General features: G+C 34.0%; 1 protein-coding gene across 1 annotated transcript in view; it reads left to right on the top strand.

Annotated features, from left to right (window-relative positions):
* Positions 1 to 23,258, top strand: part of NCKAP1L (NCK associated protein 1 like) — a 605,812-nt gene that overhangs the window by 507,166 nt on the left and 75,388 nt on the right. Inside the window, exon 30 of the mRNA XM_053708267.1 lies at positions 11,809 to 11,898. Within this exon, the coding sequence (XP_053564242.1) occupies positions 11,809 to 11,898 (90 nt within the window). The remainder of the gene's footprint in view (positions 1 to 11,808; positions 11,899 to 23,258) is intronic.

Genomic DNA, 23,258 nt, shown 5'->3' with positions numbered 1-23,258 from the left:
AAAATTTGATGTATAAAAGTGGTATATGGCAGGAAGAGTTTGGGTTTTTATAAAATGGGCTGACTTTTCAGTTAGATACAATCTCTACATTAAGCATAAATGGCATCTTACTTAGGATCTACAATATTTATCTTTCTGAAAATGTGCCTTCCTTTCCATTCACTCTTCCTTCTCACTAAGGAAAATATACCACTGGAGGATAAATGAACTTCTTTCTTTTATTTCTGTATTCTTAAAACTATACTTTATTTTTAAAATCATTACTATTTGACCTACAGACAGGTAAGCTTACTCAGTTTCCTGAATTAGAATAGTCAAGTTTGTAAAAATGAATATCTTACCCAAATCAAAAATATAAGAGCTTCAATCCTATCATATCTTCGTAGCCTATATCTTGATAATTAAGTTATCTCACTATGGGCGAGATTACAAGTGGCACGCTTTTTAGCAATTTCATGCAAGTGTAAACTTCGCTAGAAGTAAGCTTTTTGCACGCATCAGGTAACAAGTGTATTACAAGTTGAAAGTAAAAAGTTAGTTTGCGAGCAAAGCCCGATATGCGCTAACCAAAAGACTTATATCACGACCATGTTACCTTATTTTCCCCTATAGAATTCAAGGAAGTGCGCAGATGAAAAATCCTGACACCTATCGCTCGTGCTCTAACCTGACAGGAGTTATGAATATTTCACATTCACATGTTGTTCACATACAGAATTATTGTAAATATATATTTCTATATATACCTGTATATACCTATATATATATATATATATATATATATATATATATATATATATATATATGTTTCTATAGATATATAGGTTAAGATATCTATTTTATATTAACATTATCATATATATATATATATGTATAGATATATATACTGTATATACCTATATTTATTAATAAACATAAAAAAATTATATGTGAAGAACATAGAAATGTAAAATATGCGTAACACAATTTGTTTTTTAAACTTTAGATCTAACGCGGTTTAGGGTTAGCGCACATGAAGAATTAGTCATCTTAAAGCATGTTTTTTTTAAATATTACATCTAAATTATTAAAAAAATAGTAATAATTATTAAAAATGATTATACTTTTAACTGTAATTTTAAATGTATTTATGTTGTGTTTGGTGCAACTTTTTTTTAACACACTTCCTTTTATGCAAAATTTTTAGTTGCACTAACACAAAGAGCACCAAATGTGATTGCGCATTCATGATCGTGTTTACTTTCAACTTGCAATACGATCGCTATATCCGTTGCGCACAAAAAGCTGATATTGCTCATGCGTAACAGTTAGTGCGCCACTTGTAATCTATTCATATTTTTTTACTTTTCGGTTGCTGCTTATGGTCTAATTGTAAGTTCCTTGTCTAGCGTTGGGAGCATATACATTTAAGTACAGCACATACAACTTCCAAACCTTATAATCCAATTTTCCTTGTCAAAGTACATATTTTCTTACCCTTTTCTAGATTTTTGTTTAGAATTGACAACATTTTTAGTAGAGACAAGATGGTTTTAATGACATATTTTATTATATGTGGCAATAGATGGTTGGTAGTGCATTTTCGATTAAAAGCACTTTTTGGGGTAGATTTACAAATGTCTGTCCGACATGATACGCTGTCGGCATTTATCATTACACAAGCAGTGTATAGAAAAAAGAGAGAGCCACAAATGGGCCTAAGTGAGAATGTTAATGGAAAATATAATATAATAGCTGTACAGTTAGACCACACTGTTTTGTATGTCTAACTCAATGGGATCCTTCAGGTCTCTTTTTCAGCGTCGTTTTTAATATAGCTATTTTTATATAATGCTGTTTTTATAGGGTACCCTATTTTCTTGTTCATACTTTTAACCTAACATTTTTAACCTAACTTGATGTTTAAATAAATGCTATATGTTATATTTTACATATTGTATACAGCTAAAATATTATTATATTTTCCATTAACATTCTCACTTAGGCCCATTTGTGGCGCTTCCTTTTTTCTATACACTTTTATGCATATAGATTTTTAAGGAATCTGTTTTGGGAGCTCGTGAGTTCCTCTGGTTGTAGGTGCTGTACTGTCACTTTCTTATAATCATTACACAAGCAGTTCACCAGAACTGCTTGTGCAATGCCGCCCCCTGCAGATTCTCGCCCCCTGCAGATTGGCCGCTAGCAGGGGGTGTCAATCAGTCCGATTGTATAGGATCGGGCGGATTGAAGACCACAGCCTCAGAGGCAGCAGACCAGTTAGGGAGCAGCGGTCTTTAGACCTCTGTTTCATAACTGCTGCTTCCAGCAAGCCTGAATGCTCACACGGAAACAAGGGAAACTAGGCCATTAGGCCCTTGTTAAATCTACCCCTTTATCTTTATCACTTTATCTTTATGGTACAAAAGTCCCTATACTGTTAAGTAGTATTTTAAAGAGCATTTTTAAGCTAGAAAAACTGTGGTCAAAAGAAAAGAGACCTCAGTTCACTGTTCCAAAGTAATATAAGTATAGGTTTCAACTCAGTAACATTATGAGGCAGTTTATATTGTGTATTAGTCACATAATTGTATCCAGGAATTTAATTTGTTGGTATTTTTGAATGGCATTAAATGTTTATCAAGGAACAGTTTCCTTAATAGCCATGGGTAGTAGAAAAATCAATAAAAAACATAGAAACAGTGCAACTCAGGGCGAATAGGAATTTAGTGTAAGAATAGAGCCAATAACATGCAGGCATTCTCATTACTGTGTCTGCAGACAGTTCTTTATTTATATGGCTTGTTATAACCCATCAGGTTTTTATGGTCACTATCCTTTCATAAACATATTAACCATGACAGTTTGTCAGATTATCAGTATATGATTTATGTAGCCAGTGGTAATTACTTGACTATAAGTGGTATCTCAATAAGGATACTTGTTAGAGGGAGTTTATTTGCAATATACCAACATTTTCTGATGCCTGTTTTGTGAGGGTCTAATGGTGGTTGTTACTATTGCTCTCCCTTTATTTTACTGAATATATATATATATATATATATATATATATATATATATATATATATATATATATATACAGTATATATTTCTGCAATATTCATATTTAATAGAGTGTTATACTGTGTATTTACTGCAAATATTTTACATTCCAATGTTCTGCACAAAGCAGTATGTTTTTTGTATTTATAAATAGATATTTATAAATATATATATATATATATATATAATTATATATATATATATATAAAATCATATATATATATATATATATATATATAAAAACCTATATATTATCATATATGTAGAAAAAAATTAAGCACAAAGAGAAGAGATTCAAGTGTAGTTTTATTGAAGCAATATAATGCGCTAAATATAAATATGTACTCACCAGATGCACAAAAAGTTTAAGCCTTTTATTATAAACTAAAGTTTTAAAAGCAGTTTCAGTGTCCACAACAACACATCAAATGAAACCTTCAGCAGGAGTTCAAGCAATGACAGGATACAACCTGCAGCGGGTATTCCGGACTCCCCGCCCTCAGCCGTTCGGTTCTAATCGTCAGTGTTGTGTGTACGATAATGTGGGTAAAATCCTTATGTAGGAGTCTCCACTATTTGACCCCAACGTATTTCCCCTGGTTCTCGCTGGGCTTTATCAAGGGGAAACTTTCAAACAAACAAAGGTGCTATCGGATTGCTCTGGCTGCAGACCTTTATACTCGTATGTTGAAATACAACTCCACCCTCTGGGTGGTTTCTCCAGGGGCCCGGTTCTTAGGCTCTGGTTTATTGGGTGTCTGATTTTAGCAACAGCATATCTTTTAACAAGGTATAACGATCATTTCATATGTTCAAAAAACTCCTCTATAAAAATTACACTAAGAAAAATATTAAAAACAAACTATATGGAACATAAATTGTTAAAAACATCTCAAAAATATGCAATTACAATTGAAACCATTTCAAACACAATAAAATCTTATTATTTCATAACACAAATATGTATAAAATGAACTAATAATTTATAAAATGCTACATATGCCTAACTAGTATTAAATTGATATATTGTTACAAATTAATCTAAACGATACATAGCTCTCTCTATATAAATAAAAAAACTGTTTCTCCTAATACATAAAATTAGTTGAGTAATCTAAAATTCACATATACAGTATGCTGCCACATCAATATCAATATTAAGACCTAGAGGATGTAATTTATATATCCAATATGTCTCTAGTTTTCTTAACTCTAAAAGTCTATTGTGTTTAGTTGGAGATATCCATCCAATAACCTGTACTTTAAAGAAACAGGATCACCATTATGGTGATCTAAAAATTGTTTGGCTACATTATGTTTGAGTGATTTTTCTTTGATGTTATACACATGTTCATAGACCCTGCGTCTGATCTGGCGTTTGGTGCGGCCCACATAAATTAGGCCACACCCACACTCTAAAAGATAAACCACATAGGTGGATTTGCAATTACTTTTGAAATCAATTTCATAGGTATCCGTTCTATTAGAATTTTTAAAATACTTGGATTTATTAATATGTGGACACATAGTGCATCTAGATTTAGAGCTTCGCATGGTTCCTTTCCAATTGACAAGCCAATTTCCTTTATGTTCATATCTTTTAGTTTACTTGGGGCTAAGAGGTTTTTAAGACTCATACCCTTTTTATATGTTATGTTAGCTTTTTCATGTAGATGTGGTCCAAGAAGAGGATCGGCCTTTAAGATAGGCCAATGTTTATTTATAATACCTCTTATTGCCCCTGCCCCTTCATTACATGTGGTTGTAAACCTTATGCAGTTATTGTTATCTTTTCTCATTGGATTAGTTCTTTTAGGAGATATCAGCTTTTTTCTATCACTCAATGCTGCTTTCTTTCTAGCATCTTTTATTTTGTTAACGTCATAGCCTTTGGTTATAAATTTATTCTCCAAAATATCCGCTTCCTTTTCATAGTTCTGTAGATGTGTTCAATTTCTCCTAATTCTTAAAAACTTACTATACGGTACATTATTAATCCAACATTTCTTGTGTGCACTAGAAGATTCTATATACCCATTTCTTTCTGTCGGCTTCCTGTAATTTTTAACTGAGATAATATTCTCTTCATTAAAAAGTACTAAGTCTAAACATTCTTTTGATACTTGTGAAGTTTGTTTTGTGAAATTTAAATTATATGTCTTGTTGTTCATATATGAGACAAAATCATCCATTTTAGAGTGATCACCTTGCCAGAGGATGATGATGATGTCATCTATATACCGACCGTATTTACAGATATTATTCTGAAAAGGGTTATTATTATGTTTGGCAATACATAATCATATATATATATATATATATATATATATATATATATATATATATACCTATATATAATCATATATATATCATCTATATATATGCCTATATATAATCATCTATATATATATATATATATATATATATATATATATACCTATATATATAATCATATATATTTGTGGAAAAAAAAACATCAGATATATGTAGAAATATTTATTTATGAATAAATAGAACATATTTATTCATTTTCATGTCAAGACTAGGGTGTTTTTTTCCCACTTCTTTTTCTCCGTTGACTTCAATGAGGGAATATGTGAATGCTCACGCGATATTCTAACTTTGTTTTTTTCCGCTAGTCGGGTTACCGCTTGAGCAAAAACTGTTTACTTTCAACTTGTAATAGTCGTAAATCTTAATTCTAGTGGAGTAAGCTAACAAGCGGAAGTGCAAAATACCGCTCCACTTGTAATCTGGCCTTTAATTTGTAATATTTGCTGTTTCAGTATGTCAACTAATATTGCATGGTATTAGTTATTACAATTTTATTATCATTTATTTATTTTTTACACTTTGAAAACTTTATTGAACAAAAAAAAGTTTATAAAAGCATAGTGCATACAGACAAGAGCAGTTAAGTCCATATTTGATTCGCAGTTGTATGTGTTTAAGGTTCAGGGTATGCTTAGTCCTTTGGGTATGTGTGGCCTTTCCCCATACTTTAGGGGTATCTCTTTGTATTGTCCAAGCTTACAGCTCCACTCAAGCAATCAAGGTGTTCTGGTGACTAAAATAAATCAGAGTTATTTATAAATGTCACCACAGCAGTTGATTTACCCCTTTATATTATATATTATATTATGTATATACATTTCTGTGAGATGTGTGTCATAGCTTTTCTGAAATCCTAATTTAAATGCATTTTTAATCTACATCATTGTTTTCTCCATTTATTTTACTTTTGTCTTTAATACTTTCTGACTCTATGCTTTTCAGTCAATTTCTGTCTCTAGTTCTCCTGATACACACATACACACAGAAATCATATAACTATTAGGTAAATCCAAAGCTAATTTTTGTATTTGCCTGAAAAAACAGTTCTCAAAATGACATTTTATGTCTTTGGTTTAATTGGACAAATCTCCAGGGAAGGTCATTTGCATACAGCTAATTTTACACACTTATTCGTCTGACCCTAAGATGGACCAAGGGAGTAAATGCGTATCTGAATACATACTAAATAGAGGGAAGCTACAGAAACCTAAAGACTCTCTGTTACACTTATAATTACATGCACATTCAACTGAGAGGAGAAAAGGCAAATAGCCACCAACTTTGATCATTCCAAGTCTCCTGTGATTAATGACTTTATATTATAATTATATTATAATTATTTAAAATAGCTACCATTATCCCCTTAAACATGGAAATGTTTTTTAATCTGAACATGTATTTAATGCCCTTCTAAAGATATCTACAGTCACTTCCTACCTATTTATTAACAGCCATAGTTCGACAGAAATAGATTTCCCACAACTCTGTATAAAGGACCTGACCATATTTATATCATGTAACGCAATCTAATGCTCATCTTTTCTAAATAAACAGACATATTTCACAAGATTAAGGGACAGTGCACTGTAAAATGTCTTCCCCTTAATGTGTTTCAAGTAACTTGTTAAACCATCCGCAGCATTTAAAATGTATGAGAAAATTATCCTCTAGGTTTATTTTTTCATATGAAAAACTGTTTTTGGTCATTGAAACCGCAATGCAATCAAATGGCCTTAGCTTTCAGGGCGATCAGACCTCATTATCTTAGTCTAAGCCTCTTGTATGTTCACTGGTTCTGGTCCGGAGTAGCATTCTTGGATTCTCTCTTCTGATGTTCACGCTCCCACCCTCCTCTGTGCCTTCCATGCCTGTTACCCTGATAAGCCTTTAATCCTCTCACAGGAGAGGGATCGTTGAGGGGAGGGTATAGTCAGGGTTTCACCTAACTTTGCTTGTTGTTGGCATCTTTTGTTATAGCTGCCATTTCTCTCACCTGTGTTTTCTAATTGCCTGAAACAGAGTGTGTAACGCTGCTCACTACACCCAGGCTCCCACTTATGGCCAAACTGGAGAACATCATCAGTGAGAGACAGGTTGCAGTCCCAGAATTATGATTTCATCACTTACTATTTAAGTGCCTCAGTTCAGTATGCCTTTGCCCTTGCGTTGTCTCTGACTTCTCTGTGAGTTCCTATGTTCCTGACTCTGTGTATTACCTGGCTTGTATGATGTCCCTTCTGGTTCCTGATCCCCAGCTTGTTCCTAACTTTGCTGAACTTTGTCTCCCTGACCCCGGCTTGTCTGACTACTTGCTTTGGTTCCTGACCCGGCTTGTCTGACTACCCGCTCTGGCTTTCACTCCTGGCTTGTTATTTGGCTTTTGGGTTCGTTTTGATTTTTAAATTTTTTAATAAAGGTGGGATTTATTTAGCATTTCACATCTCTGTCTGGTTCCTGGTACTCTGACACATATCTAGCAGGGTTAGCATTGAAAGTCATCAGGGTGCATTTTAATTTCTTAAATTGCCCAATTTTCAGAGATACTGTAAATTACATGAAAAGGAGGAAAATAGATAATGAAAGTATACTGCATAGTTGTTTCATTATACATAACTAAACATTTTATATAAAAATCTCAAGGTGTTTACTACACTTTTAAAGGGAAGAAAATAAATCGTCCATTCTCCTTGTTCTCTTTTTTTTTTTATACTTTTATAAAACTTTTCTAATTCTGCAATGTCCTTTTATAGAAGCACCTTGCAAAAGTATACTTCATATTCAAGGTGAGGTGGTACAATTATTTGTGTAGTGGCAGAATCCTTCATTTGTTGCTGGTGTATATGCCCCTGGTCATGCATGATAGTATCTTACTTGCATTACAACCTGCTGCGTGACATTGAGCACTGCTTTATAGTTTGTCATCTACAAGAGTCCATAAATAATTTACATGTGGCCTGCTTATGTTTCTTTAAAAAATTATCATTAGCATTTATCTGTGAATATGTTAGGCTATAGTAGTACATTCTGTTCAGGAGAATACACGAGTATGCCGCAAAGCAAAAAGTTCCTTAAAAACACAATTCTTGAATTCATCATATTAAAAAGCAATGGTGGAGGACAATCCAAATCATCTTACGCGTTTCGTGCTTCCCAGAGCACTAAGGGCATGTGTTTATCCCACATTGATCTGATGCAGCAGTCTTCCTGGCTGTTTGTACATTCTGCTCAGATCTAGAGGGGCATTCCAGCCTAAACTAAAATGCACATCAGTGCTTTTCAGTTTTCAAAACAAGCATTTTTATATTAGCAAACATGTTTCTTCTAACATCAATTACTATTTCAATGAGGCCTTTTAACCATTTAATAACACATAGCCATATCTAGATATGCCAACTTTTTACGCAGTGTGTCTCTTCAGAGAACCAATGGTGACTGCTTGGTTTCATATACACTACCTGCTGTATGCTAATGCAAGTGTATTACAAACATATGTGCATTTTAATTTTATCTGGAATGTCCTCAAACAGATATTTATTTGCTCATAATTATGGCACATCTCCATCCCTTTATGTTGTATATTAAAGGGACATAAAAGAGAAAATGAGTGCATTTCAGATTCTAATAGAAACATACATATATATATATATATATATATATATATATATAATTGTTTGCAGTAGTGATATATTTTCTTGTGCACACAAGCTATTGCTGTTACGATGGTAGGCCACATGCAACAGCATCTGCTATTAGCACATGCTAAAGTGGTTCACTGTGGAGTCCATTTGGCACATTTTCGGACAGGTTATTTTTTTCAGTATTAGTAGCTGATGGTACTGAATGAATGTTCCACATGGAAATGGGTCTAATCTTGATAGAAGATACTTACTTTTGAAAAAAATAAAAAATAAAAAAAAATGACCAGACACATATATAAAGAAGTACTTATCAGGCTTGACCAATTTTAGGATTATTATACCTGTATATTATAATTATAACGGAGATAACATATGTTGCTGTTGTTGAGATCCTGGATCGACACTTAAGAATCTATTTCTTCAGATTTGCTTATTTAATAAATATTGAAAAACTGGGTAAATCTTTCCTTTAGAAATTCACAAATGTTTCTTTCCTTGAAGAAAGTGTTTTGCACATATTTAAAGGGACATGAAAGCCAACATTTTTCTTTCAAGATTCAGATAGAAAATACAGTTTTAAACAAATTTCCAATGTACTTCTGTTATTTAATTTGCTTCATTCTTCAGATATACTTTGTTGAAGATATAGCAATACACATGGATAAACCAATCACATGAGGCATCTATGTGCAGCCCCCAATCAGCAGCTACTGAACCTTTTTAGATATGCTTTTCAACAAAGGATATCAACATATGAAGCAGATAATAGAAGTAAATTGGAAAGTAGTTTAATATGGCATGCTGTTTCTAAATCATGTTCCTTTAAGCACATAAATGAATGCAAAAAGCATGTTAGTCATACACATCACAAGTTATGGACTGGGGCAATAAACGAATATACCCTGCACCAGACTGATGAGCATATTATGCAAATATTTGGAAATGTATCTGAAGTACGAAATTCACATTCGTTCCTGCAATTCTTGTATTATAACCTGTGACCCTTTGATTAATAAGATATTTTAGTTACATTTTAGAGTTGTATGATTTGATATTCAATACAGACAGCGGAGTTAACCACACTTGACTTATTACACTTTATTTATACTTATTATTACAACGTATCTGCGTGACAATTTGTGCTAACCTAGACCTCTCTCACACAACCAATAACTATCATGTCTGATTCCGATCCACTCCAACTTACCCTAACTTAAACCCCAACTGAAAACCCTGCAGCCTTTAGTTTTTACCTTAAAAACATTACTTTTTATTTTGTAAAACAAATTGTACAAGCAGTCAACATATGCCAATCAAAAGAGGCTAAAATGGGTTTTCAAAAGATTGAGCCTACTGAATTAGAGACTAGTCCAAAGATCTGTTGAAGAAAATATGATTTGAACAGATTTTCTGATGGATTGGAAGACCATTGTCAAAATGCCCCATTGCCAAGTGTAGGTGGTGTCATCCTGATACCAATGAGAAGCAGTAAAAAAAGAGGAATATCATAAAATATTTGCATGGATCAGAAAGGCTTTGAATTTGAAATCCTAGTGAAATTCTATGTAAAGAGCTTAGCACATTGGGATGGATAGCAAAATAATAAACTGGATACCAAAAATGATGCAGTAAAAAAATAAAAAATATTAATAAAATATTTATATGTAGAATGAATGAACACAGTGTATTGTTTTATTGTTTTACCAAATTAATTGTAGAATATTTAACTGATTGTTTTGTCATTCTATTAAGTTATCATTTGCATTGTTCTTAATAGAGAAAATTGTAATTGTTATAGCTAATAACTGGCATAATGATGCTGAAATACATTATTAGCTATTGAAGTGGTAGTAGCAACAAGCAAAATCTGAAAATTGGGACAAATTTACATGAAGTCATGAACCTCCTAGAAAAAGAAATCATCACAAATGATTAAACTTATATTTAAAATATAAGAAAAAATACTATCATTTAAATGCTGGGTTTTCCATGGAAATGAGAAAATATCAAAACACAGTCTACTACAAGAAGAGTTTCACAAATACTCTTCAAAGGTATTGCTTGTACCAATCTTGTGGGAAATTAATATCTGATAACGACATTTAGTAAGTGCTGATTCGTGGCACACAAGAGACCTATAGCTTGTGGCTCTCTGCTAACATATCATGCAACATACACAGTTTTCTGAACATAAGAAAATTGTCATCACAGCAATTCGATTGGAACATAATAATGTTAGGTATTATTTCACAGCTGAGAATCATTTCTGTCCTCTTTCTAATCTCCTGCTAGAAATTTGTGTTATAGATCATGGGATAAAATAGATGATTCACATTTTAAAATAATGAGTTTCACTTTCATCATATTTTTTTATTTTTTTTTTAATTCTTTCTCTTTAAAGATTTTGTTTACATTTAATACTTTTTTTTCTCAGCTGTTTATCATTGCATTGTTTATTTTCCGAAGTGATTTCTTAAAGCCTTTCTTTTAATATACTATATATATATAAATGTAACTGCACGTGTACCGAACAGATGGTAATAAGAAATCCACAATATTACGCTGTGTGAGTGGATGCCGGAACAAAATGCGTTACCATTTTTTTTAATTGTGCCAAAAAATAATGATAAATAAATTATATGAATTTTTAAAAACAGAATTTTTTTTTAACCATTGTCTTGAAAGGGATTCAAATTAAAATAGAAAAAAGAAACCATATATATTTGAATAACTCTTTGCATAACAAATAAAAGAGAGTTATGCTGTTTGCTTAAACTCCTGTGTTGTTTTGCAGATGGCATCAGGGAGCCTGCTGCACCTTGGGGAGGAAACAGACAAACTAAAAGCCAGGAACCGGGAGTCTATCTTGCTTCTTCTGCATCTTGTAAGTAACATGCTGTTCATATTCCGTTAATTGCCAATAAGTACACTTAACCCTTTGCTTTCCTGGTGTTCAGTAGTAGTTGTTTACACTTAAGGGTTCCGTCATTTTGTGTACTCCATGATTATGATTTATTTACATATTACTTTAAATAAAACACAGAGGTTCTGTATACTTAACCATTTAGAAGTAAATGTATAAACAGGCTGATTATGCTCCAGCCAAAAGCAGCAGATTTTTAGGGTCTGTTTGGCGCCTGCAGCATTTCTGCCTTTCTTGATTTTTCTTTAATCTGAACAGCTCAGTAGTTTCATTTCTTGTTGGGTAATCCAGCATAGGGCTGGATGGGTTCAGGAATGTAGTTACTTTGTAAATATTTGAATTATGCTACTGCCTACTAGGTGAGGAGTTGGGCATCAGCTAAGAGGTTTTTTTTTAGCTTTGCAAAATGCCCTCTGTCTTAACTGTGTGGCCTGATTGCAGGTTTTCATGCTTGACCCTGGGCATAGGAACTCAGATTTTGACAGGTACAATTGCTCTTGTTATTTTATTGAGGGTACAGCAAATGATCAGCTAAATTACAAGTTTTGCGTTATGGTGCGGTATGGCCATACCGCTAAAAAATTGGCTATTTGAGCGTGTAATTGTTGTGCTTTACTGCTAAAATGCTTGTGTTATAGCCTATATCGACACAATCCATTCCACGATCTGAGACCAGTAGTTATGGATTTTGCAAAACAAAAATGTTTCACAAAATGTATAACTTAAATGTTACAAAGTACACTAACACCTATAAACTACTTATTAACCCCTAAACCGCCACCCCCACATCACAAATACTATATTAAATTTATTAACCCCTAATCCACTGCCCACCCACATTGCGACTATTAAATAAACCTATTAACCCCTAATCCGCTGCCCATCCACATCACCAACACTATATAAACCTATTAACCCCTAAACAGATGGCACCCCACATCGCCAACACTATAATAAAGTATTAACCTCTAAACCGCCAGCCCCCCATATCACAACTAATAAACTAAACCTATTAAACCCTAAACCGCCAGCACCACATATCACAACTAATAAACTAAACATATTAACCACTAAACTGCCGGCCCCTTCATCACAAAACTTAAACTATTAACCTCTAAACCTAACACCCCTTAACTTTAAATTAAACTTACAATATAATTATCTTTAAATAAATAAAAACTTACCTGTGAAATAAAAAAAACAAAGATTAAACTATAAATTAACCTAACATAACTAACATTAATAAAATAAAATAAACTACAAATTAAAAATCCTTAACTACATGATTAAATAAATCTAACACTGCAAAAAAAAAAATATATATATAAATTTAAATAAACCTAACACTACGAAAAAATTAAAATAATCTAACATTCCAAAAAAAAACGATAAAATTCTGAAAAAATAAAAAAACACTAAGATTACAAAAAACAAAAACGCAATTATCCAAATTAGTAAAAATTACACCTAATCTAATAGTCCTATAAAACAAAAAAGCCACCCCAAAATAAAAACACCTCCTAATCCAACAATAAACAGTTATTTTATCTAAAAAATTACTAAGTCCCCCTAACAGTAACCCCCCCCACCCAACCAACCCCCCAAAATAAAAAAAACCTAAGTATAAAAAAAACCTAAGATACCCATTGCCCTTAAAGGGGCATTTATATGGGCATTGCATAATTTTTTAAGTAAAAGAGCTGTTTAACTTAGGGCAATGCCCTACAAAAGCCCCTTTTAAGGGCTATTGGTAGTTTATTGTTAGGTTAGGGTGTGTTTTTATTTTGGGGTGGCTTTTTTGTTTTTATAGGGCTATTAGAATAGGTGTAATTTTTATTTTTTTGGATAATTTCGTTTTTTATTTTTTAGTAATCAGATTTTTTTTATTTTTTCGTAGTGTTAGGTTTATTTATTTAAATTTGTAATTTAGGATTTTTAATTTGTAGTTTATTTTATTTTATTAGAATAGTTATGTTAGTGTAATTTATAGTTTAATCTTAGTTTTATTTTTATTTCACAGGTAAGTTTTTATTTATTTTAAGATAGTTATTTTGTACTTTTAATTTAAAGTTAGTTAGGGGGGGTGTTAGGTTTAGGGGTTAATATTTTAATTTAGTGTTTTGCGATGTGGGGGGCAGTGGTTTAGGGGTTAATAGGTTTAGTTTATTAGTTGTGATGTAGGGGGCTGGCGGTGTAGGGGTTAATAGGTTTCGTTTATTAGTTGCACTGTGGGGGCTGGCGGTTTAAGGGTTAATGCTTTATTATAGTGTTGGTGATGTGGGGGACCGGCGGTTTAGGGGTTAGTAGCTTTATTTAGTGTCAGCGATGTCGGGGGAGCGGCGGATTAGGGGTATTTAGACTAGAGGATTATGTTAAGGTGTTTTAACGTAATTTTCTTTTCCCCTATAGACATCAATGGGGTTGCGTTACGGCGATCGCCGTTCCGCGATCGCAGTTGTTAGTTTTTTTCTAACACTCTCTCCCCATTGACGTCTATGGGGGAAATTGTGCACGACCACGTAAAGTCATGCCTTGGGTTTTGTGCAGTATGGAGCTTATCACACCATACGACACAACAAGAGAAGGTCTTTCAGTAACTCGTAATGGCAGCGCTATGGAAAGTGCATTAAAGCTAATTTTTTGCGTTCTTTACGCACCAGGTATAGCGCACAACTTGTAATCATGGTGTATATGTTTTTGAGATTTATGCTGTTTCCACATTATATCCATCTCAAACTGCTACTATTTAGACCCCTCTATATATGCTAATAGAAGCCTCCTACGCCAGATAGTGAATTTGAAGCACCCTTGCTTTATGTGTTAAAGGGACATAGACATATGAAATTAAACTAGACAGTTCATGTTTTAAAAGGTTTCCAATTTACTTCTATGATCAAATTTGCCTCTTTTTCCTGATATATTTTGTTGAAACATGTTCTTTCTATGACAGCATGCCAAGCCAGCAGCATATAAGCACCGTGGTCAGAACCTACCAGGGTGATTAACAAACCCTGCTCTTATGCAAAAGGTTGCTCAAGCGTAGGGGACGCGGCTGCATGAGCAATTGCTTGTGCAGTGAGAAATGTAGTCTGGAGTTTGATAAATGGTCCCCTATAAGTGTAAGAGTGCTGTAAATATTATTTCAAACACTAGTGCTATATATTATATGAAAAAGCACACTCCTGCTAAGTTTTAACAAAAAAGACCAAGAGAAAGGACATTTGATAAAAGATGTAAAAGTTTATAAAATACAATCACCTTTACAAGTGCTAAGTTCACACTTTGATTTACTGTGATCTCATGGGATTTTACCAAAATCTCCCCAGATTTCTTAGTAAACTTCCTTAAACTGAGGAAATAAAGTGACTGTGCCTGCAATTGCCAGATACATATTCCTTTGCAATACCCAGGACGAGCCTTGTGATTGGCTGCTTAAAGTCCCTTTACAGTCAGATGTGGCTTCTGAGGAAATTTTGATGTATAATATCTTTCTTGTTTACATAGAGATATTAATGTGATATTTTCTAGTCAGCTTTTTACAGAAATGCTGCATTGTTCTCAAATGATTCAATATTTGGGTATCATGTCCCTGTTGTTCTGTGCTACCAAAACTCACTTTCTTGGTTCACATCACCCTGCTCATTAACACCTAGATTACGAGTTTTGAGCGCTATAGGGAAATTAACGAATGCAACAAAAGTGGCGTTATTTAATCCCCTATAGCACAGCCATTACAAGTTTTTAAAAACCCGGCTTGTGCGAGCGATATGGTGCTTTTAAGAAAAGCTCAGTAACGCAGCCCCATTGATGTCTATGGCGAAAAAAAAGTTACGTTTAAACCTAACACCCTAACATAAACCCACGTCTAAACACCCCTAATCTGATGCCCCTGACATCGCCGACGCCTGCCTACAGGTATTAACCCCTAATCTGCTGCTCCAGATATTGCCCCCACCTAAATAAAGGTATTAACCCCTAATCTTCCACTCTTGATATCGCCTCCACTATACTAAAGTTATTAACCCCTATTCCGCCGCACCCCAACATCGCCACCTATATATTAAAGTTATTAACCCCTATTCCACCGCTCCCCGACATCACCACAACTAAATAAAGTAATTAACCTCTAAACTGCCAGCCCCCCACATCGCAACAACCTAAATTAACCCCTACAATCAGCCAATAGAATTAGAGCTGCTTAAATCCTATTGGCTGATTTGAACAGCCAATAGGATTTAAGCAGCTCTCATTCTATTGCCTGATTCATCATCTAATAGAATTAGAGCTGCTTAAATCCTATTGGCTGATTCAAATCTTTCAGCCAATAGGAATGGAAGGGACGCCATCTTGGATCGCGTACCTTGCATTGAAGATTAAGTGTACGGCAGGGACCGTATGAAGAGGATGCTCTGCGCCGGATGTCTTCAGGATGGACCCGCCTGGATAGAAGATGCCGCCTAGATAAAGATTGAAGAGGCCGTCTGGATGAAGACTTCTCGCCACATACAACCCTGACAGGCATAAATTACAACCCCATCATCTTCTGTGAAGCAGAAAACAAGTACCAAGATGCCAATCAACTCACTTTTTTATGTCAGAAGTAACTGACACCCTTGTCATAAACTACTTTTATTCAGAAGCAATCAAAATCCTGGTAAAAAATAAATAAATACATAAATAACCAAACCCCAATACATATAGGTCAGTGGGAAGAAGAGAAAGCACTTTACACAGACATTATATTAATCTCACTATTTTCTTCCATGGGCCAGATTACAAGTGGCCCCCTCTTTAGCGTTTTCACTTGTGAGCAAATACTGCCAGAAGTAAACTTTTAATGCGCACATATTACAAGTTGAAAGTAATATATATATATATATACTGTATATATATATATATATATATATATATATATATATATATGTGTGTGTGTGTGTGTGTTTATATGTGAATATATGTGTTTATAGGTGCATGTATGTATTTATATACATATGTACACATATAAAAATAGACGTATACACATATACTGAATACATACATACACACATATAACCCTTTCCATTCAAATACCTTGCCATATACCATATACTTTTTAACCCTCATAACTTTTTTTTAGTATTTACTGTACTTTTTTATTAGATTGTACATATATGAGTGTAGAACTTTATTTACATGTATTTATGTAGTGTTTAATGCAACTTTTGCCCTAACACTTTATGTGAGGTCTTCAGTCACAAGTCTATGTATCTCAATTGTATGTTAAATATTGTTAAATTTGTATTTTTCTTTTCTCTTGAGTTATAATCTCATCTTAATGTTAGCATATTCTTTATACTGGTGGTTGTTATATTTGTTTGAGTGATAATAAAACTCTCTCAGTTGGTGCATGCAGCTTTACTTTACTGAGGAGATCCATATGTTACTGGATTTTTCATTGACTAAATGATAAAATATGACAGTTGTTTTTGTATCCACAGCTTATACTAGGTCATTAGTTCATATCCATCAAGATTAACCAATAGCAACTGAAATGATGTGGGAATTTAAAGGTGGATTAGTCTCCATCAATATGTAACAAAATCCTTCGTTATCAGATGCGTCTCTTTCAGTATCTGTTATTCTTTTTCATGTGGAAAAAAAAATCACAGACAGAAATAAATGTCTTGTGCAATAAACATTGTGCCTATAGGGAAAAAGTCTCTTTCTCTTATAACCCAATTCTTACATCCTACAATACTATTCTGTGCATTTTCACCTACATAAACTATTTCAGCACATGGCTATGGCTTTATCTTATTGGAAGCTGTTACCTTAAAGGGCATGTTCTACTTGCTGGAGGGAAAGATTAGTAGCTTCTAGCTAGTATCGTGAAGCCAGAATGTCATAAGCAGAGATTGGGTACATACTGAGATCTCACCACCTATGACATTCCAGTGCAAGAATCTTGTGGCCAGGTCGCCTGACCTAAAGTAAAGTTTGGGTTAAGTATTTTGGTTAAGAATATGGCTGAGTTAAAGTTATAACTACCAACATTTCTGAGCCAGGAAGGTGAGGGGACTGTTGGTGTTTTGTTTGTGTGGGGTTCAACAGAATGTATAGGACTGTGGGTATAGTATTAATGAGACATGTAGATTTTGGATGGTGTTTACCGTGTTGTGGGGTCAGGTAGTCCATAGAAAAGGTGTAATGTTAAAGTTAAAGGCCCATGAACCCCAATTGTATTCTTCTGTGATTCAGAGAAAGCATGCAATTTTAAACAACTTTCCAATTTATTGCTATCATATAATTTATTTTGTTCTCTTGGTATCCTTTGTTTAAAATCATATCTAGATAGGCTCAGGAGCTGATGATTGGTGGCTGTACACGCATACCTCATGTTATTTGTTCACCCATCGCTGTCTCTTCAACAAAAGATACTAAGAGAAGTAATCAAAATAGATAATAGAAGTAAATTGGAAGTTGTTGAAAATCATATTCTCTGTCTAAATCATGAAAGAAAAAATTTGGGTTTCATGTCCCTTTAAAGGGACATTTCTGTTGTCTTGCTATAGAATAACATATCAGCCAAGTCTAAACATTCTGCTATAATTGTTTTTCAATAGCCAAACTCCACCCACCACTTACCTAATTTGGAGGAGCCAATCTGGGCTTGACTTAAGATCCTGTCTGCCTGGCTTGGTGGCGAACAGGCAGAGGACACCTACTTACTTGTGTATGTACGGCGGCCTCTTCTCACCTGTCAATCACTCCAAACAATGGTGTTCAGGGTGATTTCTATCTACCAATTCAGAGGTGGCATAGATGGTTAGAAGCAGGAATTGGATAATCACTGCTTCTTACATTGTGGAAAGCACAAGAGAAAGCCTGCTCCGCAAGGACTCAATGACAGCATTCACTGCTTTTTACATGGAGCTCACTGTTTTGAGTGTTCTCTCTAGGTCACAATTTGAATAATAATTAATGAAATTGGGTTGTATAACAACAATCTATTTTTTTTTTTATTACAAACTAATATAATTTAAAACGCACCTCGGTGAGACTTCCAATGGACATAATAAACAAACACTCACAAAAAGGAAGGCAGCTGTTGTTCCCCCAGTTGCAGGCATACGCCAAGCGCTCGCAAAAGAGCTAAATGGCGAGGCAATATAAAACAAAACGTTTCCAAAATGAATGAACAAGAAAATGGCAACAATTCAAGGACCGCACTTGTTGAAAAGTAAATACTTCAACAATTTAGTAAAAATGGGATAATGGAACCCGATCTAAGTCATCTGACGCTTTTCACGCCGTTGTGGCGCTTTCTCAAAGACAGTGTGGGGGATGTCGGCTACTAGCAGCCTTTAAGGCATAAACAGGCACACCTTATTACGTATGATAACCAATCACATATAGGCTATAGAGACCAACCGCAACCACACCGCATTAAGTAGATTGACACTCAAACAAGAAATTTAACATACAATAACGATTTAAAATCAAAATTAGCAACATAGTATATATACATATATTTGATCACAAGAAGAACCAATATATAAAGTGAGTAAAGGATCGGAGAAACAATACTTGTAGAGAGACATGTCAATCAGACCACATTTATATAGCGGGTTTCCACGGATATACGCAGGATCACCCAAAAATGTCAGTGTAATCATAAAAGCCCACTATTGTTACATATCAGTCTGCAAATATGTAACATGTACCAGATATTCTTAATTTGGCATATACATAATACATGTTATAGAATTCAATAAGAATAATGTATTAACGCAGATCAAGGAGTACAGACAGATGAAATTGAATTTGGGATTAATTTATGTGTAATGCAAAGTAAAAGAGTCATAAGAATTATGCAGATTAAACAGTTGGTACTAGGAGGAAGACATATTGAATACAATTCAAACCTTTACTTCAGAGAATGCCATATATATATTTATGGTCCCTGGTATAGATCTATGTCCCATCTCAGATTCATTCCCAGTGGTTCCCTTGTGTTAAACCTAAAGATCCACTGGACCTCTTTATCAAGTAGAATAAAATGCTTTTTTAAGTGTGGCAGAAATCCCTGTATGGCATGTGACCATGTGATCCCAGGCAGGGACTTTAGTTCCACTGTAGAGGGCAAAAGGTTTAATATGAATTTTAGATTAGACTGCTGTTCTAAATATGTAGTGTATCTTATTACATGTACAGTATGCAATAAACAGTACACAGGATGTACTAGTCGTAATCTTAAGGATAGAATAAGGGAATATCTTTCCTCAATTGAAAAAGACCCCCCAAAAACTCCTGTGGAAAAACATTTTTGTACTCACGTAGATGGGAAGAATGCTCTCAAATTTCAGGCTATAGATTTTGTCCTATATCAGATCAGAGGCGGTGATCGTTTCAAAAGATAAAGAGGTCCAGTGGATCTTTAGGCTAAACACAAGGGAACCACTGTATATATATATGTATATATATATATGGCATTCTCTGAAGTTAAGGTTTGAATTTTATTCAATGTGTCTTTCTCCTAGTACCAGCTGTTTAATCTGCATAATTCTTATGCCTCCTTTACTTTGTATTATACACATAAATGAATCCCAAATTCAATTTCATCTGTCTTTACTCCTTGATCTGCTTGAATACATTATTCTTATTGAATTCTATAACATGTATTATGTATATGCCAAATTAAGAATATCTGGTGCATGTTACATATTTGCAGACTGATATGTAATAATAGCGGGCTTTTATGATTACACTGACATTTTTGGGTGATCCTGCGTATATCTGTGGAAACCCGCTATATAAATGTGGTCTGTTTGACATGTCTCTCTACAACTATGTTGCTAATTATGTTTTTAAATCATTATTGTATATTATGTTTCTTGTTTGAGTGTCAATCTATGTAATGCGGTGTGGTGGAGGCCTATCTCTATAGCCTATATGTGATTAGTTATCATACGTAATAAGGTGTGCCTGTTTATGCCTTAAAGGCTGCTAGTAGCCAACATCCCCCACACGATCTTTGAGAAAGATCCACAACGGCGTGAAATGCATCATTTGACGTAGATCGAGTTCCATTATCCCACACTCCTCTATGTATGTCCATGAATTTGTAAGTTTTTTTTACGCTTTACTAATAAATTGTTGAAGTTTTTACTTTTCAATTAGTGCGGTCCTTGAATTGTTGCCATTTTCTTGTTCACTCGTTTTGGAAACTTTTTGTTTTATAATATAATTTATTTCTGAAAATAGAATATTGGGGAAGGAGTATCCCAGTAATCCCCTAGGGAAAAATAGTATGTGTCCTTTCTATAGACTCAACAGAAAATAGGGCTGTTCTTCAAATTTTTACAGGGCTGCTTTTTATTCATAGTCCAGCCCTGATAAAGTACATTATTTTGCAGTTCTTATCAGCTAAAGCAAATTAGTTAAATATATGTAGCAGGTTTAGCCTTGAGAAATCTGCAGTGTGCTTTTTTTAGAGATTTAGAAAATTTACAATTTTCAGAGCTAAATTACATGGAAAGAGGGACAATTATTGAAGTATATTGCAAAGTTGTTTTCTTCACTGAAATAAAACTTTTTTTGTTATAAAAATTTCAAGGTGTTTATTGCACCTTTAAGGCTAGAGTTATGATTTGGAAATGGGGTTTGGGGTTAGGGTTAACACCTTAAATGCCAGATATAGCTGCAGCAGATTTAAGCATTTTGTGCAAAGGTGAAATTGCTGTATCGATATTGTGGCTATGGCAACATCACAGATGTTATATATTGGCTCAAACAATCTTATTGAAACTCGAGAACGGATGCTTAATGAGATTGATGCTCAGGAACATTTTAGTTGAAGAATATAAAAATATAAATATTTCACACAGGTGCTTTTTATACAAATAAATCTAATCTATCGCAAATTATCTTTAGTTAGTGGCAACTATGGGAGGAGGTCCAGATCATAGTGTGGAACAACTGAAGGACGATTTGATTTGCTGATGGCCATGAGTAGTTTAATTAGCCAAACTTTAGTTACAATAGTTTAATGTGCAGGTTTTTATTTTAAAATGAAATATATGTTTTAGCTTCTGACGAACATGATGGTTTTTTTTAGGGTAAGTTAAAATTATTTGCATTGGGGGAGGTTTCAGTTAGGTTGTGCCCATCCGAATATTGTGGGTAAAGGGACTTGAAACCCTAATTATTTTCTTTCATTATTGAGACAGAGCATACATTTTTAAACAGCTTTAATTTACTTATATTATCAAATTTACTTTGTCCTATTGGTATCTTTTGTTGAAGGAGCAAAATAATTCACTGCTGGGAGGAAGCTGAAAACATTAAGGGCCAGATTACAAGTGGAGCGCTAAATATTGCTTTGATGAAAGTGATATTTGCTCTCCACTTTGTAATACCTATTACCAGTGCACGATAATGTGCGCTGGTATTACAAGTTTTCAGCGCAGGTTGCGTTTGCATTGCTGGGAAGCATTGCTCTCATGACAGTGCGCTTCCATAGGCTCCTATGTGAGCCTCGTTCTGATGCCATCATACACGGCATCAGAACTCGCGCAGTGCAGGTGGTAAGTTGCACAGCTATGGTCAGCAGTGTTAAATATATACATATATATTTATGTGTTACTATGTTTATATATACATATATTAACACATACATATATATTTATATACATATATATTTACTGGGAACACACAGTAACCATTGACCACTATGTAAAGGCACTTTTCAGTTAAGTTTTTTTTTATCTAACACCCCACTCCCAACAACTTTAGTCCCAAAATACTGCTTTATTTTTAAATAAAATACTCTAGACAGTATTTTGGGGGCATTTGGGGCATAGTTATAAAATTATCTTGTGGTAGCAATATAAAGCCACTTGTAATGGCTGATTAATTATCGCACGCCCGGGCAATTATATTTTACTAGAACATTGGAATGTGAAATATAATATAGAATACAAAAGATAGAGGGTACCACATGGTGCAGATCATACTAGCAAGGGATAAAATATGGTGGTAAGCAGAAAACCTACTCACGTGATGGAATGCACCGATGTGCAGTACAGGCAGGCCGGATCCAAAGAGTCGCCCGGAAGACTTCTAGGCAACTGGAACTGATCAGATCCTAGTCCCAACAAAGGGAGTCCAGAGATGCAGTGTAGTTCCCACAGACAGAGAGAATAGCTAATGCTCTCCTGGGCACAGTAGTGGATGTTTGGAAGCCATAAGGAAGGCAAAAGAGTTAAAAATCCGAAAAGATAAAGTGCAGCAGCGAGATAGCATATTTTATAAGTTTATTAAAAAGTTAAAAACAACATCAG

This window comes from Bombina bombina, chromosome 3 (genome assembly GCF_027579735.1).
Source record: "Bombina bombina isolate aBomBom1 chromosome 3, aBomBom1.pri, whole genome shotgun sequence".
NCBI classification, from domain to species: domain Eukaryota; kingdom Metazoa; phylum Chordata; class Amphibia; order Anura; family Bombinatoridae; genus Bombina; species Bombina bombina.
The sequence above is the reverse complement of the archived record's forward strand: the minus strand, read 5'-3'. Positions and strand labels throughout refer to the sequence as shown.